Here is a 15,925-nt window from a genome sequence, read left to right on the forward strand (position 1 = left end):
AGCAAGTTATTTTGCGGATATCGACAAAGTGATTATAAAGTTTGCATGGAGAGGCAAAAGATCCAGGAGAAAAACAAAATACTGACACCACACAACTTCAAGACTTACTATAAAGATATAGTGATCAAGACAGTGTAGTATTAGTGAAAGAATAGAGAAATAGATCAGTGGAACAGAATAGAAAGTCCAGAAATAGATCCACATAAATAAAATCAACTGCTCTTTGATAAAGGAGCAAAGTCAATACAATGGAGAAATGACAGTCTTTCAACAAATGGTGCTGGAACAATTGGATATCCACATGCAAAAAACTAAATCTAAACATCCACCTTACATCCTTCACAAAAACTCAAGATGGATCACAGACCTAAATGTAAAATGCAAATTGAAAAAAACTCCTAGATAATAATCTAGAAGATCTAGGTGATCTTGGGTGGGGCAATGACTCTTTAGATACAATGCCAAAAGCACAATCCATGGAAGTAATAATTGATGAGCTGGACTTCATAAAAATTTAAAACTTCTGCTCTTTGAAAGACAATGTCAAGAGAATGAGAGATAAACCACAGACTGGGAGAAAACATTTGCAAGAGACACATGTGATAAAGGATTATCATCCAAAATTGTCAAAGCTTATCACTTCTCGGCCTTTTGGCTAAGATCAAGTGCAAAATTGTCATAGCTTAATAAGAAAATAAACAACCCAATTTAAAAAATGAGCCAAGACCTTAACAGACACCTCACCAAAAAAGATATATGGGTGGCAAATAAGCATGTGAAAAGATTTTCCACATCATTTGTCAGCAGGGGTTTGCAAATTAAAACAACAGTAAGATACCAATACACACATATTTAAAGGCCAAAATCTGGAACACTATCAATACCAAATGTTGGCAAACATGTGGAGAAACAGGAACTCTCATTCATTGCTTCATTGCTGGCGGGGATGCAAAATGGTGCAGGTACTTTTGAAGACAGTTTGACAGTGTCTTATAAAACTAAACATACTCTTAACATACAATCCAGCAATCATACTCCTTGGTATTTATCCAAAGGAGCTTAAAACTTACGTCCGCACAAAAACCTGCACACGGATGTTTTTTCCAGCTTTATCCACTATTGCCGGAGCTTGGAAGTAACCTTGAAAAACCTGAAGATGTCCTTCGGTAAGTGAATGGATAAATAAACTATGGTACATCCAAATAATGGGATATTATTCAGTGCTAAAAGTAAATGAGCTACCAAGCCATGAAAAGACACATGAGTCATGAAAAAAAACATCCAGGAAACTTAAATTCACATTACTAATGAAAGATTTAGTAGACTCAGTACATTCATTAGTAGATTTCAGATTACTAATGAAATTACTAGTGAAAGAAGCCAGTCTGAAAAGACCACATACTGTATGCATCCAGATAGATGGCATTCTGGAAACTATAAAGACAGTAAAGAGATCAGTGGTTACCAGGGGTTGGGAGGTTTGGAGAGAGAACAGGCAGAGCACAGAGGACTTTTAGGACAATGCAACTACTCTGCATGATAACATAATGACTGTCAGTATACATTTGTCCAAAGCCATACAATGTACAACACGCAGAGTGAAACTGAGGACTTTGGGTATCGTTGTAGGATCAGCAATTGTTTTAAATATTTAATTTAGTGGAGCGTGTTGATAATAAGGCCATGCATGTGTGGAGGTAGGGGATATACAAGAAATCTCTCCATCTTCTGCTCAGCTTTGCTGTGAACCGAAAACTGCTCTAAAGTCTATTTATAATACATATAACATGTATTTATTATACGCATATATATGTACTTTTAAATAAATGAAGTACTAGTACATCCTGCAACATGGATGAACCTCGAAAACATTATACTAAGGAAAAGGAGCCAGTCACAAAAGACCACATGCTGTTTGATTCTCTTTCTAGGAAAGGTCTAGAATAAGCAACTTTATAGGGACAGACCAAATCAGTGGTTGGCTAGAGCTGGGAGGATCGCTTGAGGAGAAATGGGGACTGACTGCTAATGAATATGGGGCTTCTTTTCCAGACGATGAAATGTTCTACAGTGATGTGTCGCTAGTTGCAGATCTCTGCGAATGCGCTAAACCCCAGACTTTATATGGGTGAATTGTATGATATGTGAATTACACCTCAATAAAGCAATACTTTTAAAAGGGAGGGGGATAGAAGGAGCAAGGCTGAAATGGTCTACTACCCACCCACCCACCCACCCCCCTATGGCGTGCAGGGGATGTGTGTCAGGCTGGGGTGTGTGTCGGGGATGTGGGGATGCCCTGCTGTGGGAGTGTGAAGAACGCGAGGGCATGCGGGACACAGCAACCAGGGTTTGGGGCACTGCCCCAGGGAGTGCGGAGGTGCAGGGACTCTGGATGGGGGGACCAGGCTAGAGTGAGGCAGGCTCAGCAGTAGGTGCAGGGATGAGGGGAGGTGTGAGCACCGGGGTTGCGTGGGGGGGGGGGGGAGCGCAGGGGTGTGGGCATGCGGGGAAGGAGGCATTCTCCGCCTCCTGGGAGCGCGGAGAGGTAGGACAAGGAATCGGCCACCCCGCCCGGGGTCCCGGCCACCAGGGGAGGTAGGCAAGCCTGGCGGGCGGCGGGCCCCGGGGCATCCAGCAGCCCTGGGGAACCAGCCGCCTCCCCGGGACGCTACCCCTTCTGTCGTGGGTGCCCGAGACGCCCCCAGCTCCCCATTCTGCAGCTGCCTCGGTCTCCAGGCCAAACTCCTTGGTCTTTGTTCTCGCCTGGCAAAAACAGAGCTTAATTATGGCCAAACAGACCAGCAGGAACGGGGGGTGCGGGGGCGTATCCCTCAACCCCATCATCCTTTCTGGGGACGCCCGTTCCGAGTTTTTTCTGGGCATAGTACTTTGGGGTTCATTAGGGAAAGGGACCCCGAGGCGCTGCGGAGAGACGTTCCAAATACACAGAGACGTCTTTGGAGGCACTAACAAAAATGGCATATAGAGGACAGTCCAATTTTTGTAAAAACAACAAGCAAAAATCAGTTCTTTTATATATATATATATATATATATATATATATATATATATATATATATAGCGTTCCTTCCCTTGATCAATAAATATGTCATAGACTCGTCAGGCCTTGATCTAGGTGCTGCAGGGCTGGCCGGAACCGAGGGGCAAAGACCCCAAGCGGCGAGCGAGAGTCCCCGTGCGCGTGGGCGGGGCGGGGGCTGAACAGGCTCCTGCCCCCGCCGGCCGGCGGAGGTGGTGCGCGGCGGCCCGACAGCCAGCACGCAGGGCCAGCTCAGGGCCAGAGGCAAGTGAGCGGGCTGCTGCGCATGCGCCCTGGGCCGCGGGGCGCCCTTCCCGGGGCGGGGGCGGTACGAGCTGGATGTCCGCAGGTCACAGGGAAGGGGGACAACAGCGAGATGAGCCATTTGCGAAATGGCCCGGAAAGTCATGGTCAGATCTCTGCACTTCATCTTAAATGCGCCCGGAAGCCACGGGTCGAGACTGGTGTGGGGGGAAGGGGGGTCTTGAGCCAATTATTTTTAAAATATTGTGACACATCCCTGTGTGAGTGTGCATTAAATAAACACCAGGAATGAAACATTATCTCTTGAGAATGTGCTTTAACAAACCATCTCAAAGACTTCAATGAAATCATCTGGAACATGATTAGTTTTGCATTGTGCACCTTCATTTTATTTTTTATTTATTATTTTAAGATTTTATTTATTTATTTATTTGACAGAGACAGAGACAGTGAGAGCAGGAACACAAGCAGGGAGAATGGGAGAGGGAGAAGCAGGCTTCCCGCTGAGCAGGGAGCCCGATGTGGGGCTCGATGTGGGGCTCGATGTGGGGCTCGATGTGGGGCTCGATGTGGGGCTCGATCCCAGGACTCTGGGATCATGACCCCAGCCGAAGGCAGCCGCTTAACGACTGAGCCACCCAGGCGCCCGCACCTTCATTTTAAAAGATCATTTGTTAACATTTTCATTGAGCTACACAACGACGTTAACCAGAGTGTATTGTTTTCAGTCATTGGTCCCCTCTGTTTATTCTAAACCGCTCTTTGTTTTACTGAAGTGCTTCATTTGGATTTTTTTTAAAGATTTTATTTATTTATTTGAGAGAGCGAGGGAGAAAGCTGGGGCGGGGGGCAGAGGGAAATTTTTTTTTTCTTTTTTTCTGTGTGCTGGGGTGCTCCCCTGAGTAACTTTGTGCTCATAGAGAAGCATCATTTCTGAGTCTTTGCAGGTCTGAAGAAAATGTCTTTCTGTTGCCTTTGTTGGGGATCAGCAGTTTGGGCAGGTAGAGAATTCTTAGGTCAGAAACTTTCCTCTGGGAGAAGTTACAGACCTTCTCAACTTCTGTCATCTTCATGGGTCATAAAAACTTTAGGTCAAAAAAAAATAATAAGCCACCTGAATGTGCATCCACAGGAGACTGGTTAAAGTCACCAGAAGATGGCCAGCCAGTGGGATACTACCAGTAAAAAAGAACAAGGAAGTTGCTTCTTTATGATATGGAAAGCTCTCTAAAATATGCTAAGTAAAAAATTTAAAACTAGGTGCATAAGGGGTCTAAGGTATGCTTCCATTTGTGTAAAAAAAAAGGGGGGATATATACATGTATGTGCTGGGAAATGCATAATTTAGCTCTGTAAAACTACAGAAGAAACTAGAAACATTTCTTGCCTCTGTAGAGAAGAAATGGGGGGACAAGGTTGCTATGCTAGGGAGACCTATTAAAAAAAAGCAGAACATTTTAAATCTATTAAATTTGAATCTTGGGGATGTTCTATTGAAAATTTCTGTGCTCTCCTTTAATTTTACTTTAAAAAAAATCAGGGGCGCCTGGGTGGCTCAGATGGTTAAGCATACCCCAGGGTCAGTGAAGAAGCCCTCCGTACCCATGAAACTGCTGAGCCTTCGGCTCAGGTCATGACCCCAGGGTTCTGGGATCGAGCCCCATGTCCGGCTCCTGGCTCAGCAGGGAACCTGCTTCTCCCTCTCCCTCTGCTTCTCCCCCTGCTCATGCTCTCTCTCTCTGTATCTCTGTGTCTCAAATGAATAAATAAAACCTTAAAAAAAATTTTTTTTTTACTTAAAAAAAAATCGGAATAAATATGACTAAAAGCGCTGACACACTTTTCTGGAAGAGATCACAGAGCCAATCAGCAATCCTCACTGTGGGCTCTGCTCCCAGGTGTTCTGAGGGCTGGCCAGGAAGTCAAGCATCTCAAGCTGATCGCAGGCTTTTCCATCCGTGGTCTGTATGCACACCTTGCTCCTACCCTTGCAACTCAGGCATTCACTAAAGATGGGCTATATTTGCCTGCAATCTTGCACTGAACTGGACTGGCTCTTTCCAAGGGAGCACCACCGTCTTCCTCAGCCCAGAGAGACTGTCTTCCCTGCTTCCTTCTCTATCTTTCTTTCCTCCCCCTGCTTCCTCTTCCTCTCCAACACCTCCTCTGTATAGATGGGCTCTTCTGGATCTCTCAGGCACATATTACCTTTTCTCTCACGGTCATCGATCCTTTATATTTGTTCTTTGGGTCTCAGAGTATCCCATGAGCTTTGTATTCTAATTTTGCTTCAGTTCTCTGCTCTGATTTTAAAGCCTCCATGGAGGATTTTGGTTAGGAAATCCTTCTTCATCCCCAGGAATTCTCTCTGTTCACAGATTATTTCCTACTCCTGGTCACCAGCCTTTGTTTTAATGCAACGTCTCTCAAGTATCACAGAGAAAACAAAGTAGTGTTGATAGGGTTTTTTGGGGGAGGGGGGCGTTGTTTTGTGTTTTTTTGTTTTTCTTTTCATCCTTCTAGTTTTTCTGTTGTTTCTGGAGCAAACTGTTTCATAGGTACGGAGGGCTCCTTCACTGACCCTGGGGTATGCACTTGGGGATGTCACCATGGGGACGTTTGGGAGGCTCGGCCAGAAATCACAGTCTGGGTGGGGTCAGGATCCCCCACTTTGAAACACTCTCCTCCCCCAGGACAGCCTTGTTTTCCCAGAGACAGCAGCCCAGGGGCTTCACGGGGGGGAGGGGCGGGCTGGCAAAACCAAGTGGCTCCCCACTGCGACCTCCCCACGTATGGGGTTCAAGTCTGCGTTCCTCACCCCACCCCCGTAGTCTGACCTTGGAGAGGGTTTCCTGGTCGCCCCAGAACTTCTTCTCAGGCTTCGGGTGCTCCTGGGGTGGTGGCGAGTCCCTGCTGACCTCCAGCGGGTCACAGGGAGCCAGCAGCCCGTCCTGGCGTGCCTCCAACGTCGACAGCTTGAAGCGGCCATAGGCCCTGATCAGAGCCGTGCCGGGCAGTTTATGGAACAGTTGCTCAAGGTCGCTGGAGAGGACCGAGGGCAGCTGCACGCTATGCAGCTGGGACACTGTCTTCCCGTCCTCGTCCAGGCATTCTGGGGAGCAGGGGGCGGACGGCGCCTGGGAGGCCATCTCGGAGCCTGGCCTGCTGGTGGCCGGCACCCAGCACCCGGGCCGGGCCGCGAACGGTGGCGGGCACCCAGCACCCGGGCCGGGCCGCGAACGGTGGCCCCGCGCGCCTGCGCCCTGCGGCCAATTCCGGGAACTGACGTGCCCTCCGCGGGCGCTGCGATCTCCCTGCCTCCGCTCCACGTGGGGCGCGCTTACTCCCAGGAAAACGGGGCTTGAGCCTGGACACAAAAGAACTGAGGCCAAGCGGGCGAAACCAGCAGCCCCATCCCTGCAGCCTCCTTTTGGGTCTTCCTGGCTCCCTCTCCCGGGACGATTTCTGTGTGCCCTCTGCCTGTGCAGGGGCTCCTGGCCAACCCACTCTTGTCAACAGAGAAATGGTCACTGACTTACAGAATGGGCCCTGGATGAATTCAGATGCAGCTGTTGGGAGTGGGGACACACAATATATAAGAGCATGAAGTATCTGTCACAATGTCAATGACAGAGAACAAAGGTCACCTCTAGTCGGGTAGCAGCCCCACCGATAGAAAAAGACTGGGTGGGGGTCGCTTGGGTGGCTGAGTTGGTTAAGCCTCTGCCTTCCGCTCTGGTCCTGATCCCAGGGTCCTGGGATGAGTCCCCAGTCGGGCTCCCTGCTCAGCGGGGAGCCTGCTTCTCCCTCTCCCTCTGTAGCTCTCTCTCTAATAAATAAAATCTTAAAAAAAAAAAAAAAAAGGTGGATATTCCCAAATACTAAAGGTTATCATCTCTGGATGGTAGAAGTAGAAGCGGTTTTCTTCCTTCTTTCTACTTTGGAAATCCTTCTGATCTTTCTATGCTGTCACTTTGAACCCCTGCAACTTTTCTCAAGGTCTCATCAGTGATGATGAGGCAGCTCCTGAGAGGGGACCCAGGGCTGCAGAGCAAGGACCTGGAGCCTGTGTGACCTGGGCTGTGGGTGCACACTCTCTGGTGCTTGGTCTCGGAGACTGGGACACTTTGGTGACATCCACCCTAAAAGGCTGAGGCCACCTGCAAGGATCCTGGCACTGGACCGCCCATTGGGCTCCTGGCCACCACCATGCACGAGGAGAGGCAGGAGCCCGGTGCCTGAGGAATGGGGAAACAACCACGTCCTTCTCTCTTATAAGTCCTTAATTAAGTCCAACTGTGCTTATCTGGACTCGGCTTTCTTCATGCGCAAAATCAGAGAAAACCTTTCACTTTTCATTTCTTTTTAAAAGTTTCAGGAAATAAAAAATCAAGAAGAAAATAGAAAAATTCCATTTTAATTAAACTGTACAGTCTGAATTATTTCCTCTGACACTAACTGAAGTTAAAAATAGAAATCAATTTCTGCAACCTTCCAAGGCAGGCTTTGAAATGTCAAGGTTTTAAAAATTATTTTACAGCATGAATTTACATATAAATACAATCTGTACAATGTATTAAGCGAGCAGTCGATGAGCTTCCATCATGGAGGAGACCTGGGACTGGGACAGGCCAGGGTAGAATTCAATTACTGCCTCCTTAGCGGAAGACTTTTCAGCCTGGAAAAGGAAATAAAGGAGAAAGAAGGACAATTAGGTAAGAACTGGAAAGCCAGACATCTCCGTGGGAGCCGAGCATGCCAGACCTCCCCAAGTCCCAGTGGCACACGTATACCCACAGAACACAGAGGATGACCGCAAACTATGAAAGCATCATTTAATCTGCCTTCTTAATATGCTTCTCTGTTGCCCCCAGAACACACAGGGAGACTCACACCCCACACTTCATATTAGGACCTGTTTATAAAAGCAAGTTCTAATCCTGGTTTCACCTATCTCATGTAGGACTGCTGAGAAGCAACTGAAAACAAAACAAAACAAACATGTTTGTTCCAGGGCCAAAAGCTCCTAAGCTGACAGTCTTAAATCTCGGCTTCACGGACACAAGGGCATTCATCGAGTAGAGCTGGGCCACACTGCCTCTAGATCCTTGCTCAACAGCCCCAAAGTGGAAAACCAGATGTCCCCAACAATGGAAGAGATGAATACTCTGTGGTCCCATAAAGGGTTACTCCACAGCAATGAGGGCGAGCCAGCTGCTGCTGCCAGAATCATGTGGCCAAGGCGAGAGTCCTTCTCCAAGTCCAAGCACTAATCAATGGTGACAGAGGCCAGCAGAGGGGTTACCTGTGGGAATGGGGGCAGGCATGCTAAGTGGGAGGAGACACGAGTGGCTGTGGGGTGCTGGGGTATCCCTTGATCAGGCAGCGATAATGCACGCAGCTGGAAGCTTATGGTCTGTGCGCATATAAGTATGTGTGTGCACTATAGCGTTTACTAAACCATATGATTCTATGTCTATGAAATTCTAGAATGGGCAAGACAAACTGATAGAAACAGGAAGTAGACCGGTGTCTCGGGGGAAGGGGGTGGAGGCAGCCGACTGCGATTCCACCAGAACCAAACTGCACGGTCCCAGAAGAGAAGTACCAGGGCCCTTACCAAGAGTGACACTCCAAGCCAGGTGCTGGGAATGCAAACGAGCCCCGGTGGTCGTGAGCCTCCTGCCACCCCTCCTAGAAGATGGGTGCAGACAGGCAATGCACAGAGGGGAGCGAGACACAGAGGATGGAGGGCCCTCCAGGCTCCCAGGGGAGAACCTAGGAGCTTGGGGTGAGGAGCAGTGGGGACTACACCTGTAGCAACCACAAGGGTCAGATAAATGCACTTCACACTTCTGCCCCTCCCTTCCTTGGAGAGAGATGCTCTCAGGGGTGTAAGAACCCCTCCAGCCCTCTTCCTAGGCAAGGATGTACATGCGTGTGCACGCAGGGAAACCCAAAGGCCTGAGGACAACATTTTAATATCAACAGCACCACCTGTATACACTGTTCTGCAGCCTTGGGTCTCTTGATGGTAAGTTTTAGATCCAATCAGTGCAGAGCTGTGTGCCCATGTTTTCCGACTGCTACACGGTGCCCACAGCAAGCCCCTGCTCCGGCCCTCCCACCATGCCCTCCAGATGGGCACTGATGGGCTTCCCCTGCAGGAATGACTCATCAGATGGCCCCAAATGCTCAAGGGTGAGGGCCTCAGGTGTTGGTGAGGTTCCGTGGGCCTGGCCACGTGACCTAACTTCCCTGTCCCACCTATGAAGACGGGGGTGGGCCCAGGTGTCTGCCTCACAGGGGTGCATGTGGATGATATGAGCCATGCCTGGGGTGTGCTCCTCCCCTGCCCCCCCCCATCATACTGGTGTGCAGGAGGACAGGGAAACAGGAGTGGGCACAGCCACTTCAGGAGGCTCGGGATGAAACTGAAATGCTCATCTCCTTTGTATTTTTGAATCATGAAATCATGAAATGTATTGTCCATTCTGAAGAAGTAAATGGAAAAGAATAATGGGTGGCACTTGTATTTCCAGATGGCAAGATATGCTTACGAGGTCAGAGTAATTAAAACAGCGTGGACAGAACAGTACCAAATGGCTAAGAAACCAGAGAAGAGGAGCACCTGGGTGGCTCAGTGGGTTAAGTGTCTGCCTTCAGCTCAGGTCATGATCCTGGGGTCCTGGGATTGAGCCCTGCATTGGGGTCCATGCTCAGTGGGGAGTCAGCTTCTCCCTCTCCCTCTGCTCCTCCCCCTGCTCATGCTCTCTCACGCTCTCTTTCTCAAAAAAATAAATAAATAAAAAGAAAGAAAGAAACCAGAGTGGAGAATGGAGGAGCAGGCCCGCACAGGGACTGAGGACACGACCAAGCTACTCTACCTTTAATGAGCCGGTTCGGCGCATAGGGCTGACATGGAGTGCTCACTCCCGCCTCTCCCCCTTCATCCTGAGCCCGCAGCTGGACTTCCCTTTCCCAGCCCCGTGGTGACCAGGCCATGCAGCAGTGAAGACCGTGATATCCAGGCAGGACCACAACCACCCCCAATGCCACCCTCCACCCATCCCCTCCTAGGAGGTCCGTGCACTGAAGCAGAACAAACTGGGGTCCTGAGTACCTTTCTTGGTTTTCTTTTCTTTTTTCTAATTAATTAATTTATTCATTTTAATTAATTTAAAATATTAATTTATTTTAAGTACTCTCTACACCCAACGTGGGGCTCAAACTCACAACCCTGAGATCAAGAGTCGCGTGCTCTACCGACTGAGCCAGCAGGGCAGTACCCTGGTTTTCTTTATGCTCCACTGTGGGGATGTGGGGAGCTTCATGGAGCTAGTTCACTCCCCTGACTAATACAACTAGCTATCCATTTGGAGAAAGGTAAGCTAGAGGCCTACCCCACTCTGTTCACAAAAAACAAAACCAAAAAATCCAAACAGATTAAACAAAAACAAAACTATAAAAGCAGAATAGCTCATAAACATATAAAAACTCTTGGGTTAGGGAAGACCTTTAGGAGACAAAATTATAAAACATACCACCCCCAACCATTGGTAAAACTGAGGGCACCAAAAATTAGAGCTTCTGTACAACAAAGATAATTAAAAGTCACATGATAGGTAACACACTAAACCACAAGGGATTCATATCCAGAATTATCCTTTTTTAATTCCTAAAAATCAGCAAAATACTACCTTACTTGACTGAAACAAGTAAAACAACGTAACAGAAAACAGAACCCTGTGCAAAGAATGTGAGCAAGCTACTCAGAAGTGAGCACATGGGCAAAGGCTGTCCTCCAGCCACTCAACCTCATTACTAGTCCCAGAAATACAAATTTAAAGTGAGATGCCATTCTTCGAAGGCCCATCGTGCTGGCAAACATTTCTGAATTGTTTGTAATTGATGTAGTAACAAGGTAAAATGGATACAGACACTTCCAGAAATAATTTGGCAGTATTTCTTCATTCTACATGTTCATAGTCCATAGATTTATGCTACATAAAATTGTATTATTTATTTTAAAAATGTGCAGCAACAAAACGTGTGTACATATGTTGTGTGTGTGTGTGTATGTGTTTATGAGAAAGACTGAACAAAAAAGTCTTGAAAGTTATACATGAAGCTGATGGCAGAGGTTGCTAGAGAGAGAGGTTTGGGAAACTGCTCGAGGACCACTTGAAGCTTTATCTGTAAGGTTTGAATTTTCACAATGATAATATATTCACATATTACTTGTGTAAGTAAAAAGTGAACTTCTAAAAAGCCTAGTCAATATACAAATTTATCATTTCTGACATCTGCCTCTCAGCAACTACATCAAGATTCCAACAAGCCTCTGGAGGGTTTCTGAAAACCACCATGCCCCACTCCCTACCTTCTGAGCAGTTCCTGGGGTGACAGGTCTGCAGGCCCCTCTTCATCACTCTGGCTGTCGCTGCTGTCCGTATTCTCAGAACTACTACTCTTCTCTGATTTTTTATTCTTTTGCTTGCCTTTGTGTTTGTGCTTCCGGTGCTTCTTTTTCTGAAAAAGAATAGTGAGGCAAGGGTGGTTGTGGGGGGAGACAAATGGGTGTTTCCCTCCCTGATTCCTATGATGACAGGCTAAGGAGGCATTTGGTTGCTGGGGTCATTCAAAAACAAAGACAAAACACCTCATTTGGAATGAGCCTCCTATGGGACAGCCCAGGGCACACAGCTGTGCGCACTCTCCACCCCGCACACTCAGAACGGGTCCTCCAGCGCAGACACAGCAGAACCAGGCAGATGCGGGCAGCATGCCATCTTGCCACTTAGCCCCCATCTTATCCCAGGTGACCCCTGCCACCTCCCATGACCTCAATGGTCCATGTCATTAGGCGTATGTGATCAACTACCTATCAGGATGACAAGCACGGTGGAAAAGCACAACAAAGAAACGAGTAGAAGGTCAGAGAAGAGCAGATACATTGGTAAGAAACAAATGAATTTGGTTTTCAACCTGGCAGCACATTTTTTCTCCTGTCACCACAACAGAACTTTCATCATCTTCCAAGCTCAGGAATCCTTTCTGTCAGGTAGCCAATCATGGAGCTGTTTGTCATCCATTCCACCACTGCCCAGAGCACTCTGGGACCCAACACTCACATTAACCGAATTAAAAGCCTGTGCCATCGCTGGAAACACACGGATCATGGGATCAGGGGTATCAGGGTGGGAGCACACACTACTCCTTCAACTTTCCCTTACCTCAAGTAGCAAGCTATGGACCCAAATCTCTGTTTGTAATGATGACCACGTCGTGGAGAAAAAATGTTCAAAACAATATCTTCATCTAATATTGAATGAATAGCCAATTAATACTATTCTATTATTTAATATTCAACCATTACTCTAAAGTATTTCAATGTCCTTTTTGCCTACCTTTTTTTTTTTTTTAAAGATTTTATTTATTTATTTGACAGAGAGAGACACAGCGAGAGCAGGAACACAAGCAGGGGGAGTGGGAGAGGGAGAAGCAGGCTTCCCGTGGAGCAGGGAGCCCAATGGGGGGCTCGATCCCAGGACCCTGGGATCATGACCTGAGCCGAAGGCAGGCGCTCAACAACTGAGCCACCCAGGTGCCCCCTTTTTTGCCTTTTTAATGTTCACAAAAAAACTGTTCTAAGTACAACTGAATAATTAAAATATTCTGTCTGAAAGTTCTTGAAAATTGAAGGCTTACATGAATGTCAACATTTCTGCCCAAGTGTGCAGAGGCCCACATGCCCCGAGGGGGGCGGGGCTTGTCTGCAGGACAGAAGCAGGGACACCAGAGCCTGCATCCGGTCCTGGGACACCCAGAAGGTACTCACCTTCTCTTTCCTCCGTCTGTGCTCCTTCTTGGTCTTGTGTTTTTCTTTGTTTTTTTTATGTTTCTCTTTGTGAGGTGCCTCAAGTGTCTGACGAACATCTGAAACGCAAACATAATGCACACGTGAACTGCTGGGGAAAAGAAAGACTAAATTATTGAACTGGGAACACATTGACGTAGGTGGAATGTTTAACATTAGGGCAGAACTCCTGCCCTGCCTCACTGATAAACAAACGGATTAGCATGTCACCTGGTAGCTCTATATTTAGAAACTGCCAGAAACCTCAATACTCGACCTGTGTGATCCAACCAGTATCTTGCCACAGCCTTATTGGCTAGATGAGTCAGATGAAGATAAAAGTGGACCAGATTGCACAAGCCTTTTGCAATTTAATATCCTCGGGCAAGCTCAGAGACAGAGTCTGAACCTCAGCTGAGGTTGCCAGCAGGGGTTCATTGCTCTACTTCTCCAAGCCTCAGTCTCCCCATCTATGAATAGAGACAGTTAGACTCCCTGTTCTCTCAGGGACATAGAGGACTGGATGGAACCAGGCACGTGAATCCCATAGCCTAGAATCTGGCACATAAATGTCAACTCCTCCCTTTATGAAAGCACATTATATGTGAATTTGTCTTATAAACTGAAGCCTTAGAAAACTAGCATCAAAACAACACAATGGGGCGCCTGGGTGGCTCAGTTCGTTAAGCGACTGCTTTCGGCTCAGGTCATGATCCTGGAGTCCCGGGATCGAGTCCCGCATCGGGATCCCTGCTCGGTGGGGAGCCTGCTTCTCCCTCTGACCCTCACCCCTCTCATGTGCTCTCTCTCTCTCATTCTCTCTGTCTCAAATAAATAAATAAAATCTTTAAAAAAAAAAAAAACAACAACACAATGTATGTTGTCATTAAAAATGACCAAACAAGTGGCATATGCCTGAATTCTCCACCTCCAAATGCTGAACAAAATGTTTTCATAGGGCATTAATTTCCAGATAACCAAATCAGCAAAAATTAACAACAGTAGAAGCAGGGTAGATCATCAGCTTTTTCCACCTAAGGGAGAGGTGTTTCAGAAGCATGGATATTTCCAAACCCAGGGAGCAGGTGCCTGTAACTCTCCAGTCCCATTGTTTGGTCAGGTATTTTAAAATCTGACCTCCCCAAACTTTTTTTTTTAATGCTCGTTTTTGAAAAACCATTTCCCCTTGATAACCCATAGACAAAATTAAGGCTATCAAAGATGGTCTGAGAAATGGGCATAAATAACTTAGCTTTTAGATGTTGAAACACTTATTTTAAGCTGAAGATCTGAATAACTAAAGCAAATCAGAAATACATTCACTGCAATTTTTCAAAACTTCACACTTTTTTTATCACCTCTTTGAAGACTGGCTTTACTAACTAAAACAATATTTATATGTGGGTGCTATAGGAAACTATAAAGTAAATAATAGAATTATGTCATCTATATACCTGGGCCAGGTTATCAGATGTTTGCTAACCTGGCCTTCAAGGAGAGGATAGGCCAGTCTAAACATTTTAACGAGATGTCAGTTTTAAGACGTTGTTGACTGATACTGGGGGAGGAGGATGGACTGTGTTTACTTCTGAAAGAACTACTTTTACTTTATTTGCTACATTAGCCAAACTATAAAAAAGTCTCTGAATACCTTTCTCCCTGCAATTCCTCACCCATCTCTGTGTCCTAGATTTTTACTTTTTTTTATTTCTCGAAGTGACATCTGAGACGCTCAGGACTCTACTGTACGTATCTGAGTGTTAGAAAGAAAAAGAGTTGCAAGGTCTCGGAGGCTATAAAGCAACAACTATCATTATTTAGGCACTCTGTGGAAGCGGTGAGATTCAAAATGGGGCTAAGAACAAATAAACCAGAAACAGATGTATATACAGTGAACCCTGAACAACACGAGTCTACACAGAGCCACTATGTGTGAATTTTTTTCAGTAAGCACAGTACTGTACATGTATTTTCTCTTCCTTGTGATTTTCTTAACATTTGCTTTTCTCTTTAGCTTACTTTACTGTAAGAATACAGTACTTAATACATATAACATACATAAGAAGTGTTAACCAATTGTGTATGTGATGAGTAAGGAATCTGGTCCACAGTAGGCTATTAGTAATTAAGTTTTGGGGGGAGTCAAAAGTTATATGCAGATTTTCGACTGTGCATGGTGTTGGCGCCCCTAAATCCTGCCTTGCTCAGGGTCAACTGTATGTATGTGGTTGGCCTCGTGTTGGATTAGACAGGTAGAGGTGATAACACGGTTAGAGTTGTCACAGCTCAGGGGAGACACTGGTGCTGATACAAATGGGTGAACCAAGGAGCTCTCAACTCACTGGGGCAGAAGACCGGAGGCAGCCGTGGGCCGAAGGGTTCTCTTTCATCTATCTGCAGCTTTTGTATCGGGAAGGAAGGTGCAGGCTCCTGGGGTGCCGGCTCGCTAGCTGAAAAACACCAGGGTATTAATTCTATTTATATTAATAGTAAATAATATTATACTAATACTAATGTGTTTGATTCTTCAATTAATACCTGTTGCCACCAGATAATGCGTGCTTTTCTTCACCACTTTGCTTAACTAGCTCACGCCAGGCGCTAAGGATACAGCAGTGAGCATGTAAACCTGACCTCCAACCTCGTGGACATCTGAGCTGGGAAGTCAGTCACACAGGCCACCTGCAACCAAGTGTACTAGGGGCTGCAACACAGGGTGTGTATAGCACGTGCTCGGGATCACCTCACTGAGACCTGAA

General features: G+C 46.6%; 3 protein-coding genes across 4 annotated transcripts in view; all 3 read right to left on the reverse strand.

Moving 5' to 3' along the window:
* WDR88 (WD repeat domain 88) overlaps positions 1–6,579 on the reverse strand; it is a 45,531-nt gene extending 38,952 nt beyond the window's left edge. Inside the window, exon 1 of the mRNA XM_035023585.1 lies at positions 6,145–6,579. Within this exon, the coding sequence (XP_034879476.1) occupies positions 6,145–6,456 (312 nt within the window). The 5' untranslated portion in view covers positions 6,457–6,579. The remainder of the gene's footprint in view (positions 1–6,144) is intronic.
* Positions 6,580–7,704: 1,125 nt separating this feature from the next.
* The window catches only part of GPATCH1 (G-patch domain containing 1), a 45,350-nt gene continuing 37,129 nt past the window's right edge, over positions 7,705–15,925 (reverse strand). Inside the window, exons 17-20 of one of the 2 annotated variants that reach the window (XM_035023504.1) lie at positions 15,509–15,616; positions 13,149–13,246; positions 11,691–11,839; positions 7,705–7,985 (exon numbers count right to left, since the gene is read on the reverse strand). In XM_035023504.1, the coding sequence (XP_034879395.1) occupies positions 7,955–7,985; positions 11,691–11,839; positions 13,149–13,246; positions 15,509–15,616 (386 nt within the window). In that variant the 3' untranslated portion in view covers positions 7,705–7,954. Of the gene's footprint in view, positions 7,986–11,690; positions 11,840–13,148; positions 13,247–14,817; positions 14,920–15,508; positions 15,617–15,925 lie in introns of those variants that run through there. The other variant, XM_035023505.1, reaches the window with a different exon arrangement.
* On the reverse strand, positions 7,993–10,490 carry LOC118022733. The gene has a single exon (XM_035023507.1). It carries the CDS (start codon positions 9,798–9,800, stop codon positions 8,784–8,786), a length of 1,017 nt encoding a protein of 338 aa, XP_034879398.1. The 5' UTR covers positions 9,801–10,490; the 3' UTR covers positions 7,993–8,783.

This window comes from Mirounga leonina, unplaced genomic scaffold (assembly GCF_011800145.1).
Source record: "Mirounga leonina isolate KUSES-001 unplaced genomic scaffold, KU_Mleo_1.0 Mir_177, whole genome shotgun sequence".
Classification (NCBI taxonomy): domain Eukaryota; kingdom Metazoa; phylum Chordata; class Mammalia; order Carnivora; family Phocidae; genus Mirounga; species Mirounga leonina.